We start from the raw sequence: 26,049 nt of genomic DNA, 5'->3' as shown, positions 1-26,049 counted from the left end.
CACTGCAGATTGCCATAGGTGTGGGGAAGAGGCGGCAGATTTTATACATCTGATGTGGTATTGCCCTCCTATTGCAGACTTTTGGAAAGAGGTTATAGCAATCCTCATCGAGATCATACAGTTTCCTGTACCACTCCGTCCTAAGCTGTGCTTATTAGGAATCCTTGATGAAGAGACCTGGCCTGGCTACTTTTGCACTCTTCTTAGGGAAACATTGTTTTTGGCCTGCAAGGCTATCGCCATGAGATGGGTAGATAGAAGACCCCCGCGAATTTCACACTGGGTCAGTATGGTAAATATTGCAGCTTCCTATGACAGAGTAATATACACTGCTCAAAAAAATAAAGGGAACACTCAAATAACACATCCTAGATCTGAATGAATGAAATATTCACATTGAATACTTTGTTCTGTACAAAGTTGAATGTGCTGACAACAAAATTACACAAAAATCATCAATGGATTCAAATTTATTAACCAATGGAGGCCTGGATTTGGAGTTACCCCCAAAATAAAAGTGGAAAAACACACTACAGGCTGATCCAACTTTGATGTAATGTCCTTAAAACAAGTCAAAATGAAGCTCAGTATTGTGTGTGGCCTCCACGTGCATATATGACCTCCCTACAACACCTGGGCATGCTCCTGATGAGGTTGCGGATGGTCTCCTGTGGGATCTCCTCCCAGACCGGGACTAAAGCATCCGCCAACTCCTGGACAGTCTGTGGTGCAACGTGACGTAGGTGAATGGAGCGAGACATGATGTCCCGGATGTGCTCAATCGAACTCAGGTCTGGGGAACGGTCAGGCCAGTCCATAGCTTCAATGCCTTCATCATACAGGAACGGCTGACACACTCCAGGCACATGAGGTCTGGCATTGTCCTGCATTAGGAGAAACCCAGGGCCAACCGCACCAGCATTTGGTCTCACAAGGGGTCTGAGGATCTCATCTCGGTACCTAATGGCAGTCAGGCTACCTCTGGCGAGCACATGGGGGGCTGTGCGGCAATCCAAAGAAATGCCACCCCACACCATTACTGACCCACTGCCAAACCGGTCATGTTGAAGGATGTTGAAGGCAGCAGATCGCTCTCCACGGCGTGTCCAGACTCTGTCACGTCTGTCACATGTGCTCAGTGTGAACCTGCTTTCATCTGTGAAGAGCACAGGGCGCCAGTGGCGACTTTGCCAATCCTGGTGTTCTGTGGCAAATGCCAAGCGTCCTGCACGGTGTTGGGCTGTGAGCACAACCCCCATCTGTGGATGTCAGGCCCTCATACCACCCTCATGGAGTCGGTTTCTAACTGTTTGTGCAGACACATGCACATTTGTGGCCTGCTGGAGGTCATTTTGCAGGGCTCTGGCAGTGCTCCTCCTGTCCCTCCACAAAGGCGGAGGTAGCGGTCCTGCTGCTAGGTTGTTGCCCTCCTATGGCCCCCTCCACGTCTCCTGGTGTACTGGCCTGGTAGCGCCTCCAGCCTCTGGACACTACACTGACAGACACTGCAAACCTTCTTGCCACAGCTCGCATTGATGTGCCATCCTGGATGAGCTGCACTAACTGAGCAACTTCTGTGGGTTGTAGAGTCTGTCTCATGCTACCACGAGTGTGAAAGCACAACCAACATTCAAAAGTGACCAAAACATCAGCCAAAAAGCATTGGTACTGAGATGTGGTCTGTGGTCCCCACCTGCAGAACCACTCATTTATTGAGTGTGTCTTGATAATTGCCAATAATTTCCATCTATTGTCTATTCCATTTTCACAACAGCATGTGAAATTGATTGTCAATCAGTGTTGCTTCCTAAGTGGACAGTTTGATTTCACAGAAGTCTGATTTACTTGGGAGTTATATTCTGTTGTTTAAGTGTTCCCTTTATTTTTTTGAGCAGTGTAAAAAAATAGACAACATCTTCAAAACTTTGATAAGGTATGAAAGCTGTAGCATGATTCTCCCTTGACTCACATTACTACCAAGGCGATGAGGAGTCTTCTCTCATGATAAAGTATGTGATATTTAGTGCCTGACATAAGTGTCTTATGCTTTTGGTTAAAATACTAGACCTATGGAGTGTTAAGCGCAAGGTTAACTTTGCCAAAAAGTATTAATGTTCAATGAGAAATGTTGTTTGTTCTATGATGTAACCTCGTTATATTGTATAATCTTCAATAAAATGAGTTTAAAAAAAAAAAAAAAAAAAAGGTTTGGCACAACAGTGACATTACCTAGAACTGGACAAATCAATGCAAATATGAGAAGAAAATTGGAGGCTGCAAAGAGGACTACAGCAACATTAAAGGAGCTGCAGGAATTTTTGACAAGTACTGGTTGTGTACTGCACATGACAACAATCTTTCAAATTCTTCATATGCCTGGCCTGTGGAGTATGGTGGCAAAACAGACGATTTTCTTACAAAGACAAATATCCAAGCCCAGCTATGTTTTGCCATAGCATAAATGAAGTCTGCCAAAAGCATGTGGGAAAATGTGTCATGGTTTAATGAGACCAAGGTTGAACTTTTTGGCCATAATTCCAAAAGGTATGTTTGGCGAAAAGCCATCGCTGCAGACCAAAGGAACCCTATATCCACAGTGAAGCTTTATGCTTTGGGGCAATTTTTCAGCACCTGAAACTAATTCTTTAATCAATCTAGAGGGAATTCTGAACAGTGCAAAATCATTCAATTTTGCAACAAATCCTTCAGGCCTCGGCTAAAAAGCTGAAGATGAATTTCACCATGACAACGATCCTAACTGTACCTCCTATTCAACAAAAGAATAGCTTCACCAAAAGAAGTATTGAATGGCACCGGCCAGAGCCAAGGCCTGAATCCAATTGAAAATCTGTGAGATGATCTAAAGAGCGCTGTAAACAAGTAATGTCCTCGAAATCTGACAGATTTGGAGCTACTGCAAGGCAACAATTCTGGATGCACCATGCTAATAGACTCCTACCCAAAAAGCCTTAGTTACTTACCGGTAACGGGATTTTTCGGAGCCCATGACAGCACCACGAGAGGATCCGCCCATCATGGACAGGAAAACCTACAGGTTAAAAAGGGCGGCACCTCTCTCCCGCCTTAGTTTAGTTAACAGAGCATGAGAGGACCGCCAAGGTTAATAACAACAACAACAAATTCATTTTAAGCCAATTACTTTAAGTAACTTCCCCCGAAGGTGCAATAAAGAAGAAAACAACTCTACGGGAGTGCAATAACAACACCAGTGTAGGGAGGGAATATAAGGGTGCTGTCATGGGCTCCGAAAAATCCCATTACCGGTAAGTAACTAAGGCTTTATTCGTACTCCCATGACAGCACCACGAGAGAATTACAGAGACGAAAGGAGATTAGGGAGGGACCACAGCTTGAAGCACCCTTCTCTCAAAGATGAGGTCAGAAGAGTCACCCAAGTCCAATCTATAATGCCTATAGAAGGTGGAGGGAGAAGACCAGGTGGCAGCCTTACATATGTCCTCGGTGGAAACCCCCGTCTTCTCGGCCCAGGAAGTCGCTACCGCTCTGGTGGAGTGTGCTCTCAACCCTTCTGGTACTTCCCTATCCCCCGAGGAGTAAGCGAGGGAGATGGCCTCTCTAATCCACCTTGCGATTGTGGATTTTGAAGCTTTACAACCTTTTCTGGCCCCCTGATCGCATATAAATACGGAACTATCTTTCCTAAATGTGTGTGAAACCACCAAATATTTAAGCACGCACCTTCTCACATCTAATGTATGTAGTTTCTCCTCTTTCTGATTTTTAGGGGGCAAACAAAAGGTTGGAAGATTTACCTCTTGAGTTCTATGAAACCGCGAGACTACTTTTGGGAGAAAAGCTGGATCAGGCTTTAACACAATTCTATCATCCATAATTTAGGTAAATGGAGGGGATATTGAAAAGGCCTGTATGTCACTTACTCTTCTGGCCGTAGTCAGGGCCACTAACAGGGCTGTTTTAAGAAATATAATTTTTTGAGTGGCTGAATCTAGAGGTTCGAAGGGGGGGTTAGTTAAGGCATTTAAGACTAGGTTTAGATCCCAGGGAGAGGGTTTGGATTTAATGATAGGTCTACATCTGAAAGAGGCCTTTAGAAACCGTGCTACCCAATAATTTGCCGCTATACCAGATGCAAATAAGGCCCCTAAAGCTGACACCTGTACCTTCAAGGTATTAGTGGTTAGACCCTGTTCTAACCCCCGTTGTAGGAACTCTAGTATCTTCCCAATAGGGATCCCATCCTCCAGCTTGAATTCTGTAAAAGATAGGAATTTTCTCCAAGTCCTAGCATAGATGCGGGTAGTAAAGGGCTTTCTGCTACTTAAGAGAGTGTTTACCAAATTTGAGGAAAACCCTTTGCTGGCTAACCGTGCCCTCTCAAATTCCATGCCATCAAATGGAGATTTGGGGCTGGAGGATGGGAAACTGGGCCCTGAGTAAGAAGGTCCGGGATTTCCGGAAGGATCCAGGGGTCTGAAACTGACATCCTGCGGAGACAAGAGAACCATGGCCTCTTGGGCCAAAAGGAGCATATGAGGATCACCCTGGCTTCATCTGTCCTGATCTTTCTTAGGACTGACGGAAGCAGGACCATAGGAGGGAAGCCGTACGCCAAAGGAAACTCCCAGGGTATCATGAGGGCATCCACCGCCAGGGGCTTTTCTCTGGGGTCTAGAGAACAAAATGCTGTCACTTTCCGGTTGGACTTCGTTGCAAACAAGTCCACTGCTGGAAGACCCCACATTGCCACGATCCTGGAGAATACTCGAGGGTTCAAAGACCATTCTCCTTCCTTTAGGGAATTGCGGCTGAGAAAATCTGCCCTGATGTTTTCTTTTCCTCTTAGATGCACCGCAGAAAGGAAGAGAAAATGATCTTCTGCTTTTTGAAGAAGTCTGTCTGTCACGCTCATTAAGTCCTTTGAACGGGTCCCCCCTTGATGGTTTATATATGCTACTGAGACTAGATTGTCCGAGAGTATACGGACATCCTGGCCCTGTAAATATACAAGGAACCCATTGAGCGCATAATCAACCGCCAAAAGTTCCTTAACATTTGAGGAAAACCGTACTTCATTTTCTGACCAGGTTCCCTGAATTGAGCTGTTTTCAAAATGAGCTCCTCAACCTGTAGCACTTGCATCTGTAGTTACAACTGCCGTAGGTTTATTTTCCCAAGGGACTCCCCTAGAAAGATTAGTGTAAACTAACCACCAGTGAAGGGATTGTAAGGAGCGAGGGCCCAAGGTAAACTCCCGATCTAGGAGTGAATCGTTATACAAGACATCCCATTGAAGAGCCCTTGAATGAAATTGGGACCAGCGTACCGCCGAAAAACTTGGTCAGGGTCCCCAATAAGGACATGGCTTTGCGCAGTGTCGTGGAGGGACTATCTATACAGTGTTTCACTAGTCCCTGAATTTTAGTAATTTTCTCATCTGATAAATGACATATCAGTTTGTCTGAATCTAAAATGACCCCCAGGAACTGTTGGGCTTTTTGTGGAATTAATCTAGATTTTTCTAAATTTAGGAACCAACCTAGTCTTTGTAGGATAGAAATTGTTACCTGAAGGTGGGCTTCGCATTGCGCAAAGGAGTCCCCCACTATCAGGAAATCATCGAGGTACGGGATTATTAAAATATCTTTTTCTCTTATGTGGGCCATCACTTCTGCTACCAGTTTAGTAAAAACTCTTCGGGCTATAGCTAATCCAAAGGGAAGGGCGGTGTACTGGTAGTGTTTTATCACCCCTTTGATTTTGATGGCTAATCTTAAATACTTTTAATAATCCTTATGAACGGGGACATGGTAGTAAGCGTCTTTTAGATCCAGGACAACCATAAACCAGTGGGGAAAAAACAATTTTATTATTGTTTTTAACGATTCCATTTTGAAGGTGTCTATTCTAAGAACCTATTTAAAGATTTTAAATTTATGATAGTCCTGAAACACCCATCCGGCTTGGGAATCAAGAAGAGCGAGGAGTAGAATCCGTCTTCCTCTTCTGTTTTCGGAACCTCAATCAAGACGTTTTTCTTTGTTAGGTCTTGTATTTCCGATATGAGGGCAGCCTGTCGCTCTGGGGAGGAACTAGAGGGAACAATTACAAATCTCCTGTAAGGAAGGGTTTGTAATTGAAATTTAAGACCAAATCTAATTAGGCCCAAAACCCAACCGCTATGTGAGATACGTTCCCAAGCCGGAAAAAACAATGACAATCCCCCCCCCCCCCCCACACACACACACCTGGGTGGATTGTGGTTCCCCTGGCTTCCGCTCATCTCTGGAAGAAGAACCAAAGAGTAGGCCTCTACCTTTGCGACCCCTTTCCTCGAATTTCTCCTGTTCTCTAAAGAATCGCCTACGGACAAACTTCTTTCTCCGAAAGGATCTTTTAAAAGAGGGTAGAGGTACAGATGGAAAGCCCTTCTTAGGATCTCCTGCTTTTTCCAACAGATCATCCATAGTCTGGCCAAAAAGATATTCACCCTCACAAGGAATTGTACAGAGTCTAGACTTTGTTTGCACAAAGCATTTTAGCCAAAGGGCTCACCGAGCAGCATTTGAAAGAGCTGACGATTTTGCTGCTAGTCTGACAGAGTCCGCAGATGCATCAGCAAGAAAGGCCGCTGCACCCTGGACTAGGGGGAGAGAAGAAATGATTTCCTTCATGGGGACACCTTCTTTCAATTGGTTGTCCAGCTGTTCAAGCCAGACCATCAGGGCCCTGGATGTGCAGGTGGCAGCCACTGCTGGTTTCAGGGCTCCTGTAGTGGTCTCCCAGGTACCTTTCAAAAAGGTATCTGCTCGTCTGTCCAGGGGATCTCTTAAAGCTCCCATGTCGTCGAAGGGGAGGGAAGCCTTTTTTGAAGCTTTGGCAATGGCTACATCAAGCCTTGGAGCCTTTGACCAGGAGGAGCATGCGGAATAATCAAACGGATATCTCCTTTTGAAAGAGGGAGGGATGCTGCCTTTTCTGTCCGGCTTCTGCCATTCTCTTTCAATAAGATCCTTAATTTTTGTGTTCATTGGAAAGGATCTTTTCTTTCTTTGATCTAAACCTCCAAACATAACATCTTCCCGGGACTTCTCTGGTTTAGCGTCCACAATGCCCATAGTAGAACGGACAGCTTTCACTAAGGCATCTACCTCATTTAAAGGGAAACATTGTCTCTCAGATTCGCTATCAGAGGAGGATATGGAAGAGGAAGAATTGTCCGAGATGTCGGAGTCTGAGTCCAGTCGAGGGTCCTGAGAGGAATGCCTGACCTCAGAATTCTCACGCAAGGCTTTGCCTACTTCATCTTTAATTAATTAATGTTTTAAGGCCTAAAGAAAACCCCGGGGTCTCTTCCACCATCACCTTGTCAATACAAGGCTGGCACAATTTTTTAGTATATGCATCAGGGAGCGGGCTGCTACATAGGGCACATTCTTTATGCCTAGCTTTAAACGTACATTTCTTGCTCTGAAAAAAAAATTCCATAGACAGAAGAAAAAAAAAAAAGAGGAGCAATTAGTAGAACTTTCACGGAGAGTCCACTTACACCCTGGCATATGTGGTACCGTAGAAGCAGAGGAATCCTTCTTAACCGGCGGAGGATCACGCCGAACGACAGGACCTTCCTTCCTGCTCTTAGCGGTAAACTTCTTAGTAGAACGGCTGGACCCGGTTCGGGAACGACGTTGTACCGCCTGTTGTGAGGGCTCTCTAGAGGGCTGCTCCTGCAGCAGTTGTTCTTGCTGAGGTGAAAGCTCCGGTGTATCTCCCATTGTATACGAGAAAACAAAGGGCTGGGAAGCACCTCTGCATGTAGCCAGCCTTCTTATATACTGGCCATGCAGGTACCTTTTTCTTTTTTTTTTTTTTTTTACACAGGGGGGGGGCCTCTTTTTCCTCCCCCCCCCCCCCCCTACCCCCTCCCCGGGCTGGGCAGAACACCTGCGGGCTCATACGTTCCGGCGTCCCCACCGCTTGCATGCGGCCCATACTTCCTGGTTGCGCGCGAGCTGCGTCCATTTCCGGTGGAGGCCAGCGCACCGGAAGTACGTCATAGGCCCGCCCCAACATGGCCGCGCCTGTACGTTCCCCGCCGGCGCGGCCGCGATTTCTTGTAGGAAGCGTGGGGGGGGGAGAAAGTCTTACCCGCATACGGCCTCCATCCACGCATACAAGTGGACCATCCAGCTCCAGTGAGGGGATGTCACGCTGGCCGCAACGCGCAAGGAGGTGCCCCAATGAGCCCTGCCGTGGCGTCTCCAGGAAGAAGAGGACCGACCAGGGGAGGAACCTCATCGCTTCAGGTACCCTGTCTAACTCTCTGGGCAAGAGACCGCTCCAATATTCCTCCTGCAGGAACCTGATAGGTCTCCCATCATGGACAGGAAACCTAAACTGAGGCGGGAGAGAGGTGCCGCCCTTTTTAACCTGTAGGTTTCCTGTCCATGATGGGCGGATCCTCTCGTGGTGCTGTCATGGGAGTACGAATAAAGACTGAATGCTGTCAAATTCAAAGGAGACTTCAACAAAGTATTAGTTTTAGGGTGTGCATATTTATGCAACCTAATTGTTTTAGCTTTTTATTTTTCCATCCGAAGAACATTTCAGATTATTTTTCAACTGAAATATACAGATTATGGGTGACACTAAATGATGGGAAAACTTCTGAAATAATTCTTCTTGGTATGATTTATTTCATGACAAAAATCATGCATTTTAACACTACTTCCAATGTAGAAGAATCAATGGCAGCCTGAACACCCTGCAGTCCATTATGTTGTATGTATGATAGCAGATTCCCCTCTTCATATACATGTATATATTCAATAATGGAAATGTTACAGTTTCAGACTGAAATCTTAAAAGGGTACCTGTAGATTTGTACAGAACTTTTGATACATCATATGAGATGTCAGATGTTTTGATTAGTGGAGATCCAGGTTTGGAGATCCCCCACTCATGGCAAGAAGTGGCTATGACCCTTTGTTTTCAGGCCTAGCGATGTCCAGATGATAAATGCCATTGACTTTCTATCAATAAATGATTGGGTTAAAAACAAAATATTCTGAGAAGTGCTTTAAGTACATCTCTTTTTTCGACCCTCATCAATAGCTCATTGACGACCCGCCTCAATGGTTGGCAGCATGAATCAGAGCTGGTTTGCATGACTGCAGACAGATATATTTTACTGAAATGTTGCAGGGCTTCAAAGAAAAACAGCTTGACAATTAATCATGCTCTAGTTGATTGTCAGGTCTCGCTCATGTGTGTACATACGACCATATGTAAAACCCCACACAAGCGACCCCATTTTGCAAATTACACCAGTCAAGGAATTAATACGAGAGTATACTGACCATTTGGAACCTACATGCGTTTCACAGAATTAGATACCATTAGGCCATGCAAACAAAAATATATATATATATATATATTTTTTATTTATTTATTTTTTTTACACAAAAATTTTGCTTCAGCCCTATTTTTTTTTGATTTTCGCAAAGATTAAACAGGAGGAAAAGTACCATAGAATTTGTAACACAATTTCTTCTGAGTGCAGCAATATACCTGAACTGATTGTTCAGGCACACTGCAGAGCTCAGAGGGGAAGAAGCGCCATGATGTAGTGCAGATTTTGCTGGAATGGTTTGGTTGCTAATGCCATTTTCAGACCCCCGTGAGCCTCTGTTCTGGCTCACATTTATCCTGTGCTCTACACTGAGCGATTTCATCGAGGTTTACACCTAACTCCACAATAAATTTGATTCAGACAAAACCCCAGCTGGAATCATTCACTATAATGAGGCCGATAGGGGCGCACTGAACTCTGCCTTCTGTTCCGGTGGTGTCAGTCTTCTTGGAGGTGCACAAAAGCATAGACGACCACACTATTGTGCTTGCCTAAAGACGAAACATCACAGGGAATTTAGCTCAAAGAGTCCAAAGTGACTCCATCTGCCTTATTATAGTGAATGGATCCTGCAGGAGTTTCGTCTGAATTTCATTGTTTGGGGATTTAGCACACAATATATGTGAATCTAGCCTTGGGGTTGTTTGGAAACAGTGGCACAGACATCACTGGAATGGTGTGGATGCGAGAGGAGTAGTCATTGTTTTTATTTTAATTGGCCTCCTGATTAAGCAGGGGTTGTTTTATTGTGGACAATCAAATTATCCGCTAATGAATAAAAACAAATGCCATACAGGTGGCAATGGATGACAATAAAGATGGCAAATTTATTTTTTCTGCATGAGAATCGGATGATTTTTTTTATACTTTGAGTGAACTTCGCCTTATTCTAATTTTTGGAAGGTGGAATGAACAAAAACAGAAGTTTAGGAATTGCATTTCATTCTTTCACCGTTCACAGTGCAGTGTAAGGGATAAAGACAGTTATTTCTCGGATCAGAAGGATTACAGTGATACCAGTTATTTTTTTATAGGTTTTCATGTTTTGCTACTTTCACAGACTAAAAATGGTTTTCTAAAAATAGTTTGTTCAATATTTTCTGAGCGCTTTAATTTTTAGTTTTCTGGTATTTTTTTGTAACTTTTTGACAGCTATTTATTCCACTTCTTGTGTGTCAGAATGATGAAAAAGCAACATTGCTACATTTTTGGTATTTTTTTAAGGTGTTCATCATATGGGGTAAATAATATGGAATAATATGGCAGATTTATAGCCCCAGTTATGGACGAAGCTACCAATTATGTGCTTGTTTTTGATATTTTACACAAAAAAATGCATTTTTAATGGCGAAGCATTTTTCCACAGTTTTTTTGTGTTTTTTTTCAATTAGTTCCACTATGAAATGTGAGCACTTTCGCTGGTCTATTGCGCTGCAATACTGTATTGTATAATATCTATGTATGTTAATGTATAATGTATTGCATTAGACCTGTCGGTGTTACACTATGAGTGTTATGATGGGGTTAACAGGCCATTCGCACTCTGCAATCAGGCTGCAGGGGTGTTGATGGGGTTAAGGTGGGAGTACCATGCCTCTGTTAACCATATTAATGCCACTGACACAATCAACAGTGGTAGCTAGGGAGTTAAACCGCCGCAGCTGGTGCCAACACGGTTAGTGGCCGATGCTATAGGGTACGACTGAAACCCCCTGCATTATTGCCTCATGGGGTGCTATATTATTTTTTTTTATGGCACTGAGAATATGGACCATTATTTATAACTATAAAAAAGTTACCACCGGTTACCAATTACCCATAGACATATGTTAATGTCACTTTGACATTACTAATGATAAGTTTGCATTAAAGAGTTTAGATCCAGTCCTAGGAGACCACAGAATGCTACACACTTTTTCAGGGCAATTAGAGGCTTTGCAGTGCTTACAAATTTCAGGGAATCAAATTTTGTGGAAAAAATTTATAAGGTGCAAACTCAAATTTCAAAATATTCGTTCATCTCGAGAATGATAATAGTTGTGAACGGTCACAAGTGAATATTGTTACTCTTTACTTCCAGGAGTAAAAAAAAAATTCCCATTCTAATAATCCAGCTGTTGGACCACCATCAATGTATAGTTTGAATAAAGATATCACAGTATGTGTTAAAAGTACTCACACTTTGCGGTCATTGAGCAGCATGCCATTCATGGTCTTTATTGCCCGATTGGCAGCTTCCTGTGTTTCAAAGTGAACAAAACCGTATCCTCTTGATCCATTTTCATCACAAACCACCTAGAAGATGGGATTTTTGTTTCAACATAAAGCAATTAAAATGCAGGCTTAGGGCAAGTATCTTATGACGACTGCACTTCATTTCTCCAGTGGATTCACCACTGTACAATCTGTCTTTTACATGTGTACTCATAACATCTGGCGGTGGCTGCTACACTGTGTAAAACTGATCATAACTGACAGCGGAAAAGTCTATCGGGTTACTGCTTCCATTTTTTTCATCTGATTACTTTAGGCAAATATGCCACTTTCCATATCACCAGTTCTGAAGAATCTCCACACACAAGTCTGTGTGAAGCTTCATACAAACACCTACCGTATTTTTCGGACTATAAGACGCACTTTTTTCCCCCAAAATTTTGGAGGAAAATGGCAGGTGCGTCTTATAGTCTGAATGTTGGGGGGGGGGGGGGGGTGTATATATATGTGGAGTGTGGGGTGAGTGGTAGAGGAGCGGGGCACAGGAGGCAGCAGCCGCCCGCTGCAGCCTACACGGTCCCCGCTGCTAAAGAAAATGAATATTCACTGCTCCCCACACCCATGGGGCATGGGGAGCACTGAATATTCATGCTCCTTAATAGCGGCACACAGTGTAGCCGCGCTGCGGCTCCTGACGGAATCGCCTGCGCCCGCTGTTAAAGGGCATGAATATTCAACCTCTCTCTACGCCCATGGGCGTGGGGAGGGGGTGAATATTCATGCCCTTTAATAAGCGGGCACACGCGATAGCCGGCATCATCAGGAGCCGCAGCGCGGCTACGCTGTGTGCCGGCTATGAAGGAGAGTGAAGTCACTGCTCCCCGCGCACACAGACCCGGCGTGGGGAGCAGTGACTTCCGGCAGCTGATCTCTCCTTGTGAGCCGCGCACGGCAGTGACGTCATGCGCGGCTCACAAGGAGAGAGCAGTGCAGGCAGACCGGACGCAGCGCTGGAGGAGTGAAGAAAGGTGAGTAGGAGTGTTTATTTTTTTTTATGTGCAGCATGATGGGGATGAGGGGTGCCATGCATGCCAGGACGGGGATGAGGGGTGCCATGCATGCCAGGACAGGGATGAGGGGTGCCATGCATGCCAGGACAGGGATGAGGGGTGCCATGCATGCCAGGACAGGGATGAGGGGTGCCATGCATGCCAGGACAGGGATGAGGGGTGCCATGCATGCCAGGACAGGGATGAGGGGTGCCATGCATGCCAGGACAGGGATGAGGGGTGCCATGCATGCCAGGACAGGGATGAGGGGTGCCATGCATGCCAGGACAGGGATGAGGGGTGCCATGCATGCCAGGACAGGGATGAGGGGTGCCATGCATGCCAGGACAGGGATGAGGGGTGCCATGCATGCCAGGACAGGGATGAGGGGTGCCATGCATGCCAGGACAGGGATGAGGGGTGCCATGCATGCCAGGACAGGGATGAGGGGTGCCATGCATGCCAGGACAGGGATGAGGGGTGCCATGCATGCCAGGACAGGGATGAGGGGTGCCATGCATGCCAGGACAGGGATGAGGGGTGCCATGCATGCCAGGACAGGGATGAGGGGTGCCATGCATGCCAGGACAGGGATGAGGGGTGCCATGCATGCCAGGACAGGGATGAGGGGTGCCATGCAGGCCAGGACAGGGATGAGGGGTGCCATGCAGGCCAGGACAGGGATGAGGGGTGCCATGCAGGCCAGGACAGGGATGAGGGGTGCCATGCATACCAGGACAGGGATGAGGGTTGCCATGCATACCAGGACAGGGATGAGGGTTGCCATGCATACCAGGACAAGGATGAGGGTTGCCATGCATACCAGGATAAGGATGATCAGTGCCATGCATACCAGGATAAGGATGATCGGTGCCATGCATACCAGGATAAGGATGATCGGTGCCATGCATACCAGGATGGAGGGGTTCCATGCATACCAGGATGGAGGGATGCCAGGGATACCAGGATGCCATGCATACCAGGACAGGGATGAGGGGTGCCATGCATACCAGGACAGGGATGAGGGGTGCCATGCATACCAGGACAGGGATGAGGGGTGCCATGCATACCAGGACAGGGATGAGGGGTGCCATGCATACCAGGACAGGGATGAGGGGTGCCATGCATACCAGGATAAGGATGAGGGGTGCCATGCATACCAGGATGGAGGGGTTCCATGCATACCAGGATGGAGGGGTTCCATGCATAACAGGATGGAGGGATGCCAGGGATACCAGGATGGGGACCACGTATAAAAGGAAGGGGGAGGCATATATACCAGGATGGGGGATATTGTCAGAATTGGGGGACATTACCCCTATACCAGTGTCAGCAGAAGACCCCCCTCCCCCTTAAAAGTGCATCATGACCACATTTTTTGCTTAAATTTTATTCTTATTTTTTTTTTCTCCTCTAAAACCTAGGTGCGTCTTATGGTCCGGTGCGTCTTATAGTCCGAAAAATACGGTAGCTGTATGGAGCCATAGTATAGTGCTCACAGAAGTGTATGGACGTACTGTACTGCGGGACTCATATGAAGCTTTTATCTGTTGCATGTCATATGAACATGCTAGAAAAAATTGTGGCATTAGCCATTGCACACCTCCATACAGAACTTGTCATCCCAAGACATGTTGCTCTTAGAGAGAATTGACCCCTTCAAGCGGTATTATCAAATTTGGAAATTATCCCCTATTCTATGGATAGGGGGTAACTTCCCATTTGCTGGGAATCTGACCAATGGGACCCCCACTGATCCTGAGAATCGGAGTTCTGAAAAGACCCATGTGAATGGCGCGGTGGTCAATCATGGGCATAGTGGCTCCATTCATTCTTTCGGGAGTGCTAAAATCCAAACGAGCACTGTAATCGGCTATCTCCGTTGGTCCCACTAAGAATGAATGACATGGAAAGGCGCATGATCAACACCACTCAATCCACACAGGACTCTTCAGAGGCCCAGGTTCTCTGGCTCAGTGGAGGTCCCAATGGTCGGCCCCCAGCAATCGGAAAGCTATCCCTTATCCCATATGGATTATCTTATAAACGTGAGAATACCTCTGTACTATGGCAAAACCCGGACACTAAGCTGCTGTACAGCTTCCTGCACATTGCAGTCTAGGAATAAAAACTGTATAAAAAAAAAAACAATTTTAGTGAATCAAATGAAACATACAGGCCTACCTTACAAGATAAAATGTTCCCAAATGCGGAGAAGGTGTCATACAGAGCTTTGTTGTCAATAGACTCATCGAGATTCTTGATAAATACATTGCCCACACCGGATTTCCGAAGCCCCGGGTCTCTCTGAGACCACATAATACGGATCGGCCTGCCTTTGATGACCTCAAAATTCATTGTGTCCAAAGCCCGCTCAGCTAGAAAAAAAAAAAGTTGACATTGTGTAAAAATATATTTCCAGGAAGAGAAAACATTCTCCAACGGGTGCTGTCACCAAGCATTTCAGGATTTCCGTATGTTTAAGTGCCTAGATACGCAGTTCTGAAGAGACAACAAATGTGTATGCTTACCATCCGCTGGCTGCTGGAAATTGATATAGGCATAGCCGAGGGATCGGCGGGTAGAAATGTCACGGCATACTCTGATGGACATTATCGGGCCAGCTGGGGAAAACTTCTCATACAGCATCGCTTCTGTAACATCTGTATGCAGATCACCTACATACAGTGAGGCCAATGGGTATCCCGCCCCTGTTGCATTCATGGTTTGCTAAGAAAGGATTTAAAGGTTAAAAATATTAAACAATCAGATTCATCTCAATTTGGAAGATGTGTCATGTGACTATTGTGGTTGGGATGACATTTATAGTTGCGGCAGATTTCTTGCAGAACTTTAAAGCGCACCTGTCAGCAGGATTGTGCTCAATAAGCTACATGCACAGTCAGGTGGGTGACATTACACTGATTAGGCAGGTCAGTGAAGGCACAGTGAGCTGTCATAAGAGCATACAGATGAATATATAAGCAGAGCACCAGATAGAGCGCCCCCCACAGGCCGCCCCGGAGCACGGGCATTATCATTATCTCCAAACTGAAAGTAAAGATTACACAAGAACCACAGCACAGATTTCATCAACCAATGTATCATTTTAATCAGTGTAATGGCACCAACCTCACAGTGTATGTGGTTTACGGAGCACAATCCTACTAACAGGTGCGCTTTAAATGAAATCTGTTCTATTTATCAGAGTTGGGTTGTTGCAGCAGAAAACATATGGATTTCACACTCCGAAGAACAGGCCATGTGAAGAAACTTCAGCAACAAACCTATTGCAGGTGAATTCACATGGGACAGCTGAAAATCTACACCAAATTGCGTGGATTTCACTATGTAAGGTCAGCTTAACACATTCAACGTCTGTGTGCGACCCAGCCAGAGCACTCCTGACCTGAACTTAAATGGCTATTCTTCCATCTATGGGACAAGAGAACTTCCCTATCGCTGGAGGGCAACCGCTAGGTCTTCCACTGATCCCAAGAACCAGGACTTGTGTGAATAGAGGTGGATGATCATGTACTCTGATGCTCTGGGATTGCTGAAGGCCAGCTGAGCGCAATTGGTCTGCCATCTCTGACTGCTCCATTAAGAATGAACGGAGCGGCAGTAGGTATGATTGTCCACCCCTATTCACACGAGCTCTGGTTCTTGTGATCAGTGGGGTTCCCAGCGGTTAGACCACCAGTTATCAGGAAGTTATTTCCAACTCATGGATAAGTGCTAACTTCCAAAACTTGAAAATACCACTAACAGACTCATATGTCTATGAAACAGATGAGTTCAGGTCGCAAGTTCGGACTAGACATCATGGGCCATACAGACCCTACGATGTAACAAAATTTAAAAAAAACACCTAATAAATGCCCATGCTGCAGAAGAGAAATCCTCAAAACACCTGGGTAAAAAATCCACTGAATATCTGAAGTCTGTCAACAGCAGCCAGAAGCCTCTCCTGCACAGTCCCATGAGAACAGCATGGCATTTTATAGTTCTCAGCTGTTACATTAAAATATTCATCTACCCTTTAAGCATTAAAAAGCGAATGCAAAAGGCCGAATTCAGGATCTACAATGCGGATTCAACAGTACAATATATGTGGATTGTTGCACATGTATTTTTAGGGTATGTACCCACGATCTGGTGTAGCAACAGTTTGGATTCAGTTCATCTGCGCTGCATCCAAACCACTACGTTGTACAGTAGAAGCACAGTGGATGGGATTTACAGTAATCCCATGCCCATTGTGCTTCTATTTGCCGCCGCGGCTTTAGGAGCTGCAGCATGCCAATTTCTGTTGCGGAGACGCTAGTCTCCGCAACAGGAATTTCCACAATAGAATGGATAGTATGCGATAACTCCACATGGTTCAGTGAACACATGCGGATTTACCTGTGTGATTAGGACGCTTTGGACACAGTGAATATAAGTTGCGTTCAAACCACTGCTACTTCCTGATCGTGGGAACGTAGCCTTAAAGGGAACCTGTCATGTCCTTTGTACTATCTAAACTGCCCCCATTGAGTTGTTAGTGATGCAAAGTGCATCAAAAACACACTTTTTTTCATTTTTTCATCGCATTCAGTCAGGGTTGGCGCCGCCCACGACATTTAAATTCTGTTCCAGGTTTGTGCTGACATCACTATGCCGCGCTAGCGCAGTATGTCATGGCCAGCCGCCAGCTTGTTGAGCCGAGCGGCTCCCCGCGCGTGCGAATTAAAGCGATGAATCACACCCCTATGAGTAAACGAGCAGGTATGATATAAGTATATAATATGGTTTTTACACATATTTGTGGCGTTTTTAATGAAAAAAAAGTGTGTTAGTAATGCACATCGCATCACTGACAACGCAATGGGGGCAGTTTAGATACTACACAGGAAAGGACAGGTTGCCTTTAAGGTGTTGCAGGTCTGTTACTTCAGATGTTCACTGTGGATTTCACCACTTCAATGTATAGGGGATAAAACACATGGAAAACCTTAAGGAAAAACTACATGCAACGCGGATTCTGCTGTGCAACCAGCAAGGGAAGGTCCTTGGTAGAAACATTCTGCTATGTGGAAACCGGGCCAAAGCTACATTTTATTCAGTGGTTGTAATCATGGAAGGAAAAGCACATGGCAACATACCCCAACTACTCAGTAACCCCATCACTGAAACCACCAGCAATATTAGTCGATTTTTTTGTACTGAGGGGATTACGGCAGCTCCTGTCAGAGAATACAGGATCTGAACACTCCTGTGTATGGTGTAGTCATGGGTGATAGTGATCGACCGACCAATCATTCAGCTGATAGCCATCTATTGTGTATGGGGGACTTAAACGTCAGCTAGTGTGTAACTTCGTCAGACCCCTCTAAATCAGTAGGTATAAGCATCCAAAAACTTTCCCAATAAAACGTGCTCACACACTTTTTAGGATGCCTATTAGGGTAATGTTTGCATACTGAGAATCTAAAAATATTGTAAGGTGCTCGCAACATATTTACCAAACACACAGATGTGATGTTAAAAGAGACCGATCAGGTCCCCAAACATTTTTAAACTTCCCCCATTACTGGTTAGACTTCGTACAGCAATGTTTTTATTTACATAAATCCGCTTGCTGCATGCCAAATAACTCGGACTAGTCCTGCGAGGTGATTACTAAGGAGAGTCTGGGCTCAGTAGCTGCAATCATGGCCCCCTGAGCGTGATTGACAGTCCCTACACTGCTTACCAGGGCTGTGGAGTCGGTAAGCCAAACCTCCGACTCCCTCATAAATGGCTCATGTTTAAGTGATAAATTTACTGTGGCACAGATTCATCTCAGCTAAAAGTCTAGACCCTTTAGATCAGGAATAGGACAGACATTTATAGGACATTTCATAACTTTCCCAAATTCTTATGAAAAAATATTCCCCACAAACTGCATTGAACTACTGTACCCAATTTATTATATATTGTCGGAGTCGGTTCATTTTATACCAACTCCACAGCCCTGCTGCTTACGTGTCCTCAGAGCCCACCATTGCCCCAGGCAGCTCACGTACGGACATTGATGCTCCCGTTATACCTCTATTCTATATGGGGCTTCCTGAAGAGTCTGCTTTGGGATCGTCACGCTATCAGCAGACACAGATGTCACCTATGGTGAGGATCAAAGGTAAGCTAAGCAATGCAGGGACTGTCAGTTAAGAATAAAGGGGTGTGACAGCAACTACTGAGCCCAGACTAGCCTCTGAGTAAATTCATCACCGGACTTAGTCCAGGTGCACCTGCAATCAGCAAGTGGTGGTATATACGTTGATATTGCCCAACTATATGCAGTTGTATGAAAAAAAAAACCTGAATAAAGGTCTAAACACTAACTAATAACACTTTAAAACAGTCTACGTTTCAGTCAAACTCCCCCGGCAGCAGCTTAGAAAGTCTGCACTAATATTGCAGCACATCCAAAGGACGGCTGATAAGTGGCTGATGGCCGATCACCAGATCAGGGATCCACATGCTCTATTTGGACTTTGCAGATCCATTTAAAATTTATGGACCAGCCGAGTATCGAGCTTAGCTAACGTCAGCCCCACCGACAATGAATGAAGCGGCAGTCACATGCTCGACCCCTGCTCCATGCAGACGGAGGGCTCTGGACCCTAGCTTTCATGTGGGACCCCAATAATTGCTGGGTAATAATTTTCCCAGCTGGGACAACTCCTTTAAAAGTATTGAGGATAGGTTGCAATCATGCTACAACCCCTTTAAGGCCTCATTCAGACAGCATTTTATGCATTTGAGCAGAAACAGACCATATTTAATCAGTCCGCGTCTCCATTTCTACCTCCTGTGTAACATCTAGTTTTCTTGTAAGGAAAAAAAAAAAAAATCTTCTCCGGCCCCTTATACCGTAACAGACAGACGGCACTCGGATGACACACGGACAGATCGGCATACAATCCATTATTTTTTCACAGACAAGTGAAGGGAGAGCTGGGATTTGGGTCACAAACGTCTCAATTTATTTTCGAGCTTCGTCAGTCTATGAACAGCCCCGTAGACTAACGGGGACGTATCTAGTAGTGTGAATGAGGTCTTAAGCCTATGAAGCGCGCCCCATACTATTCCCTCTGCACAATGCGGTCTGCCAACACTGCCAGCTCCTGGGGCGATGGTCTGATGCCTGCAGGCACTGATTTCCTAAGTTTAACCACCTAATTTGGATGAATCAACCACATCCAGCACACGGTTACAAATTAGATACTGTGCACAAGTCATCATCCCCCCACTATCAGCAGCCATGTTGTATCATACTACAGTGCCCCGTTAACCAATACTAATGCACAGCTGTTACTATGTAACGTTTAGCATCACCCAGACACATGGCACTCCTGCTCCGGCACACAGCGCTCCCCGTTACGCCATGCAGCACATAATGGCGGGAAGTCCAGCTGCCATTACCGTGGAGCGTCAGTCACACAGACAGCGGCCGTACAGACAGCACAGCCCGCAGCGCAGGAGCGGGACACAGGCCGGGGGGCGGGGCCTGCCGCTCATATAACCTCCCATAGCGAGCGCTGCGGCGTGCAGGCTGCGGGGCATGCTGGGAAGGCAGCGCTGCTCTAGCGCTGAAGCAAGTGCCCATAGCAACCATTCACCTGACTGGTTGCTATGGACATCTGTGCTTGCAGTCTGCCTCCATTTTTATGTCTATCATATGTTTTATCATCTTCCCATTTTAGACATTATATTTGAATACTCATTTATGAGACATTTTAAGTCACTATACAATAAAAAAACCCTCCATAAACCGCCCATTTTGTGCCATAGTGGCACCAACTCCAACCCTGAAAGGGGTTAATTTTAGGCAAGGTCCAAAAATTATCTACCATAGATGGAGAAAAAATCTGTAGCCAATCCGAACGTGTAAGACCAGGTTCACAAGGGTTATTGTTTTTATTTAAAGCAGATCTGCTCAAAAATCCTAAAAAAAAAACACTTTAAATATGCTTTGACTACTCTTCCGGCTTTATTCAATGTAAAATCCACTTTAGGGTATATTCACACTGAGTATTTTTGAGTTCTTGGAACAGAAACTGAGCAAAAACTCTCCAAATCCTCCTCAAAAAGGCAAAACTGAAAAACATGGCAGTTTCTTCTCCAAAAACTCTCTGTGTGCACATGTCCTTAGGGTAGGCACAGTTTGTGAAGAGTCTTTTGATGTGGGTGCGCTCCCAAAAAAAAAAATGCTTGAAAAGTAGAAAAAAAAAAAAAAAAAAAAACATGCTTAAAAGACTTCCTGTTCATTTGTTGGGGGATGGGAGAAAATAAAGTGCATGACACTGTGAAACCGTTCCTGAGGGAAAACTCTCCAAACTTCACGGTCTTATCAAAAGGCTCCAAAAAATGATTTAGGAAAGAAAAAGCCTCCAAAGGAGGAGCATTTCCTGACACAATTTCCAGTAGAAAACATGTCCTTTTTGACCACCTAAAAAGAAAACAAACCCTCCAAGTTCACATACCTTTCTGTTCATACGATTGTGTTGAGCGCTTCTTTCTGACAAAGTTTGAAAAACGCCCCACGGAAAGTCATTTCTCTGAGGTGAAACCCTCTCGAAAAACTAAAATTTTCCACCTGCAAATGCACTAGAAAGCTTCTCCTATCCTTCGCAATGTTAAATATGGACAGTACACTGATGTCATCCTTGCTGTCCTGTTTTCACAGACCCATTGTCTTATATTGGCCCTTTTCATCTGTGATACTGGGGAAAAAAAAACATGTCTCCATGTGGTTTGCATGGGTGCACGGTCCGTGAAAAAAAAACAAAACACAGACATGTTAATAGCACCATAGATTATTATGGGTACGTGTTGTATCCATGAAAAAAAAAGGGTGCAGTACAGATGTCTGCGTGAGGTCTTAAGCAGTTTTTGGGCTCCCTCAAACTATCAATTTCAGCATAAACCACCAGAAATTTCAAGCATTTTTTATTTTGTATTTTAACAAACTGATTATTTTTCTGGCCCTCCTCAGTTTTATAGAGCAATCTATGGGGAAAAATAACATTTGATTAAAAAATAAAGAAAGAAAAATTCCACAAGCCAAACGCTGTGTATGTAGACCTTTGAATAATTTGCTATAAACTTTAAAGGGGTATTCCTATCTCCAAGGTCCTATCCCAATATGTAGTAGGTGTAATAATAGTATTAGCAAATACCTCCAATTAGAAATGTAGTATAGTATTTGCTAATATTATTATTACCCCTACAACATATTGGGATAGGATCTTGGAGATTGGAATACCCCTTTAAATTACCATTCAGCCTTAGACCTAAAAGACGTAGTTACATAGGTTGAAAAAAGACCCAGGTCCATCAAGATCAACCTTCCTCCCCCAATTGTACATTGTGTCACTAAATTATCTACAACCCACAATGTTATGAAGAAATCATCCAGCCCTTTTTTGAAAGCTGTTAGTGTCAGCCATCACTACCTCTTGTGTTCGGGCATTCCACAGTCTGACTGCTCTGACTGTAAAGAACCCTTTACTGTTTACCTGCTGGAATGACTGTAAGACATACCTTGAAAATGCTGTGAAAAGTAAAAGCAAGACATTGTATGTGAATCCAGGCTCAGGAACATGTTTTAGGGTAGATTTAGACATGGCAGATTTTTTTTATTTTTTTTTAATGCAGAAATTTCTCTGATTAAAGGCTCATTCAGACATCAGTTTTTCAAGGAAAAAACTCATACCCAGTATAGTCTATGGGGCTGTACACGCCACGATTTTTTTTTCTCTTTGTGGACAGAGAAAAATCAGACATGTCCATTATTGATCCAAGCGTCGGATCAAAATTGGAAATGCAAGTATATGGTGCCTTGAAAAGAAATTGCTCAACACTCGGATACCATCAGAGTGCTGTCCATTTTTCATATATTGCTAAATAAAAGGTAGAGAATCTTTTTTTCTCATTGAGAAAAACAGATACAACTCAGACAAAACGCTAAAACAAAAATGGATTTGGGTTTAGGGCGCAGACATTTCAGAGTACAAATATGGACCACTAGTTGCAGGGCTCCGGTCATGAACTTGACACTGATTTCTGCCTATGAGGCTGTCAAGTTTAAGTCAGGCAACCCCTGGCCGATGCGTGCATCATGGTCCATACTTAAAAGGATTGTCAGTACAGGTTGACTATTCAAACCCAGTACAGGCGCTCTGTGCTTCGCGGCGGGGGCAATCTTTAACAACCTGCCCTTCTGGCTTCATTAAGCCAGAGCTGTCAATCAAAGAAGAGTGGGGGTAGACAGAGGGAAAACAAGCAAGTGGGAAAGGTGCTTTTAAATGATTGGCTCCACTGTGAGGCTGGACTTCGTTTGTAGTCCTCCTGTGCTGACAGTCCCTTTAAACCATGATACACAGATGTATGACTTTGGCCTAAGGTCAGGTTCTATAATGCCATATTTCCATAAGCTCAAGGGATATCACACTGATCCAATAACCAATGGTCCGTGTGGGGGGAAAATAAAAACAAAAAAAAAAAAAACGCACTTGTCTGGTCGGATTCATGGTCCACAATATCACAACTAACCAGCAACTCCTGTGCTCATCCATTATATGGACAAGGACACCAAGTCAGTCATGTCTGCGACGGAACTGGCTGAGTTTTGGTATAGCCATTTGAATCTAGCCTAAAGATTAGTTACATCCACGCAAGTTCCATGTAGATGAAGAAGAGTCATTTAAAGGGGTCGTCTTATATACGTAAAAGGTTAAACGGCAAAAAGCTTCTGAAAACAAGCAGAGGGATTTTTAATGTTCTAGTTTACAGTTCCTTGCCTAGGTTACCAGCCACCACCGCCTCGTGCTCCTGAACTCTTTTAAACCCACTTGAGCTGTGTTGAGATGTTGCAGCAGCTGTAAGTTTATCTGCAGCATCGCAAAAAAACAAAGCGCACTGCTGCTGTACTGTGAAAGCAATCTCCAGCTTCTGTGCAGTCTCCCACTGTTCTCAGCCATTGAGTATGAAGGAAACAGTTTGAAATTTGAAATCTGCAACACTGGACAGCAAGAGGCACAAACATGGTGTGAAACTCCAGTCATATATGCAACAAAATCCACACAATGTTGTTTAAGATTTATTTATATGACAAATGTCTGATCGATGTGGATCCCAGCACCGCACCTAGATCCAGAAAAGGGGTCCCAAATCCAGTGAGCGGAGAGGTGGCAGCCCATGAGCCTGCTCTCTGCCTTTACGGCTAGAGGAGCTCAGAATATAGTGCATTTGCTAAGCTGTATGTAAACTCCTATAGCAATGGCATATCCTGTGTAACCATATGCCCAATTTCACTCAGAGGGCAAGAGGGAGTCCGTTTATCCACAATCGGGCTGGTGTGGACCAGTGTACTTTTGAGGCAAGAGTATTTTCATAGTCTGAACGCCAAAATTCTGGAAGTCTGAGATTAGTCATGGTCCTGATCGAGGTCATTGCACCTATCCACCAAATGGCCCAGTTGTAAAAAAAAAAAGTTTTTCCTCCGCAAAATTTGGGAGTAAAATGAGTGTGCGTCTTGTGGACAGTGGAGCAGGGTCGCCGCTGCAGGAAGCCAGCGGTGGCAGGAGTGGGGCGATGCTGCAGGGCCTGGGCTGGGAGGAGGGGAGAGTCCCAGCATTGCAAAGCAAGGGGGGCTGGAGCGGAGTGTCCCCACTGTGCACATTGGCCTCAAGGTGGGCTGCAGTAAAATGGCACCAGTGTCGGCCCCTGCACAGATTTAAATCTCAGCTCATTGACAAGCCGAGATCTCTATCTGAACATGCGTCGCCTCTGGCACCATTTTACTGAAGACTGCTGGGAAATCAATGTATGCATGCGACACCATTTCACTGAAGTCCGCTGCAAGGTGAATATACGCAAGCGCCACCCACAGTTAGGACTGCGCCAGCAGGAAATTTAAAACAGTAAGAAGATACTGACACACCAGAGGCAGCAGAAGGGCTGGAGCAGAGCCGAAGACCCCACTCACAGTCCCAAACAACCAGGCTACGGATTTTTACAGTAAAGTAACCTATTAAAAATCAGTAGGACTGAGCAGTTATGCCCATACATTTAGTTTAACATACAAAAAACAGGGATCCAGCAACAGACATCCAAATGAGAATCTGAATGTGTGTTAAAACTTCATGTTTATTAGAATTCCTTTAAAATCATGCTGTTAAAATTGTAGATCCAGGGGATTACGTGTTTCAAACAAAATGTCCTTAGTCATAACCATGTCTCTAAGGACATTTTTGTTCGAAACGCGTAATCCCCTGGATCTACAATTTTAACAGCATGATTTTAAAGGAATTCTAATAAACATGAAGTTTTAACACACATTCAGATTCTCATTTGGATGTCTGTTGCTGGATCCCTGTTTTTTGTTGATTACCACAGCCGCTTTATCCGAGCACCATCCTGGAGTCCACACCCAAAGCCATAGGAATTCATCTAATGGTGAGCTGATAAAACACTTTCTTTATATTTAGTTTAACATGCCTTATCCTGATGACCGGTTAATTTTTTTCCCACCTAAAACCCAGGTGCGTCTTATTTTTCAGACTATATTTTTTTTTATCTTTTTACAGCGGTCCTCTGTAGGAAAACAGTCTGCTGCACTTTTCTAAACAGTATGCAGCCACTTACTGGCCAATCACCACAAAATTAGTAGGGGCTTATGGAAACGTTAATGTGTACACAACGTTCATCCACACCCGGCTCATCCATACAGGTGTTTTTCTCATATGCAAAAATTGATACGAGTTTCATCAGAATACGGTTAGGGATTTAGTTTTTACCAACTATGAGACTAAAACGCTGGCACAACTCACATGTCCGTATCACTTATAATTGGGAAGAAACACTTTAAAATGTGAAAATAAACCAGAACCTGTCCAGAAAAAAAAAAAAAAAAAAAGTTTATTGTAGCTGAGCACCACACTAGTTTGCATAGGACAAGAGAAAAGCTGAAAAAGAAGAGGCACTCACCACTAGTAACTTAAAACCGCATCTTTATTGAGGGAACATGCTCACGATGTGGACCCGAGAAAGCAGAGACAAGCGGCAGCTCGTGAGTCAGAAGACGCGTGTTTCATGTGCAACAGCTGTCGCTCGTCTCTGCTTTCCCAGGTCCACATCGGGTGCATGTTACCTCGATAAAGATGCCATTTTAAGTTATCAGGGGTGAGTGCCACTATTTTTTCCAATTTCGTTTACAGTCAGAGTTTTATCAGTTTTCATCTGTAGAAATGTGGCATTTAGCATGAGACAAGAAAACATTTGGAGTTGTATTACTGACTTTCCCCCATTGTGAGACAGAAGTGAACACGCAGGACACGAAGG

At 44.6% G+C, this 26,049-nt stretch overlaps 1 protein-coding gene across 1 annotated transcript in view; it reads right to left on the bottom strand.

Moving 5' to 3' along the window:
• PABPC1L (poly(A) binding protein cytoplasmic 1 like) overlaps positions 1–15,399 on the bottom strand; it is an 83,860-nt gene extending 68,461 nt beyond the window's left edge. Inside the window, exons 1-3 of the mRNA XM_073681130.1 lie at positions 15,207–15,399; positions 14,860–15,053; positions 11,592–11,707 (exon numbers count right to left, since the gene is read on the bottom strand). Of these exons, the coding sequence (XP_073537231.1) occupies positions 11,592–11,707; positions 14,860–15,053; positions 15,207–15,399 (503 nt within the window). The remainder of the gene's footprint in view (positions 1–11,591; positions 11,708–14,859; positions 15,054–15,206) is intronic.
• Positions 15,400–26,049: the final 10,650 nt, after the last annotated feature.

This window comes from Phyllobates terribilis, unplaced genomic scaffold (assembly GCF_046119375.1).
Source record: "Phyllobates terribilis strain yellow unplaced genomic scaffold, ASM4611937v1 Scaffold_5__5_contigs__length_657084704, whole genome shotgun sequence".
In the NCBI taxonomy this organism is placed as follows: domain Eukaryota; kingdom Metazoa; phylum Chordata; class Amphibia; order Anura; family Dendrobatidae; genus Phyllobates; species Phyllobates terribilis.
Note: the sequence above shows the minus strand (reverse complement) of the source record. Positions and strands in the feature narration are given on the sequence as shown.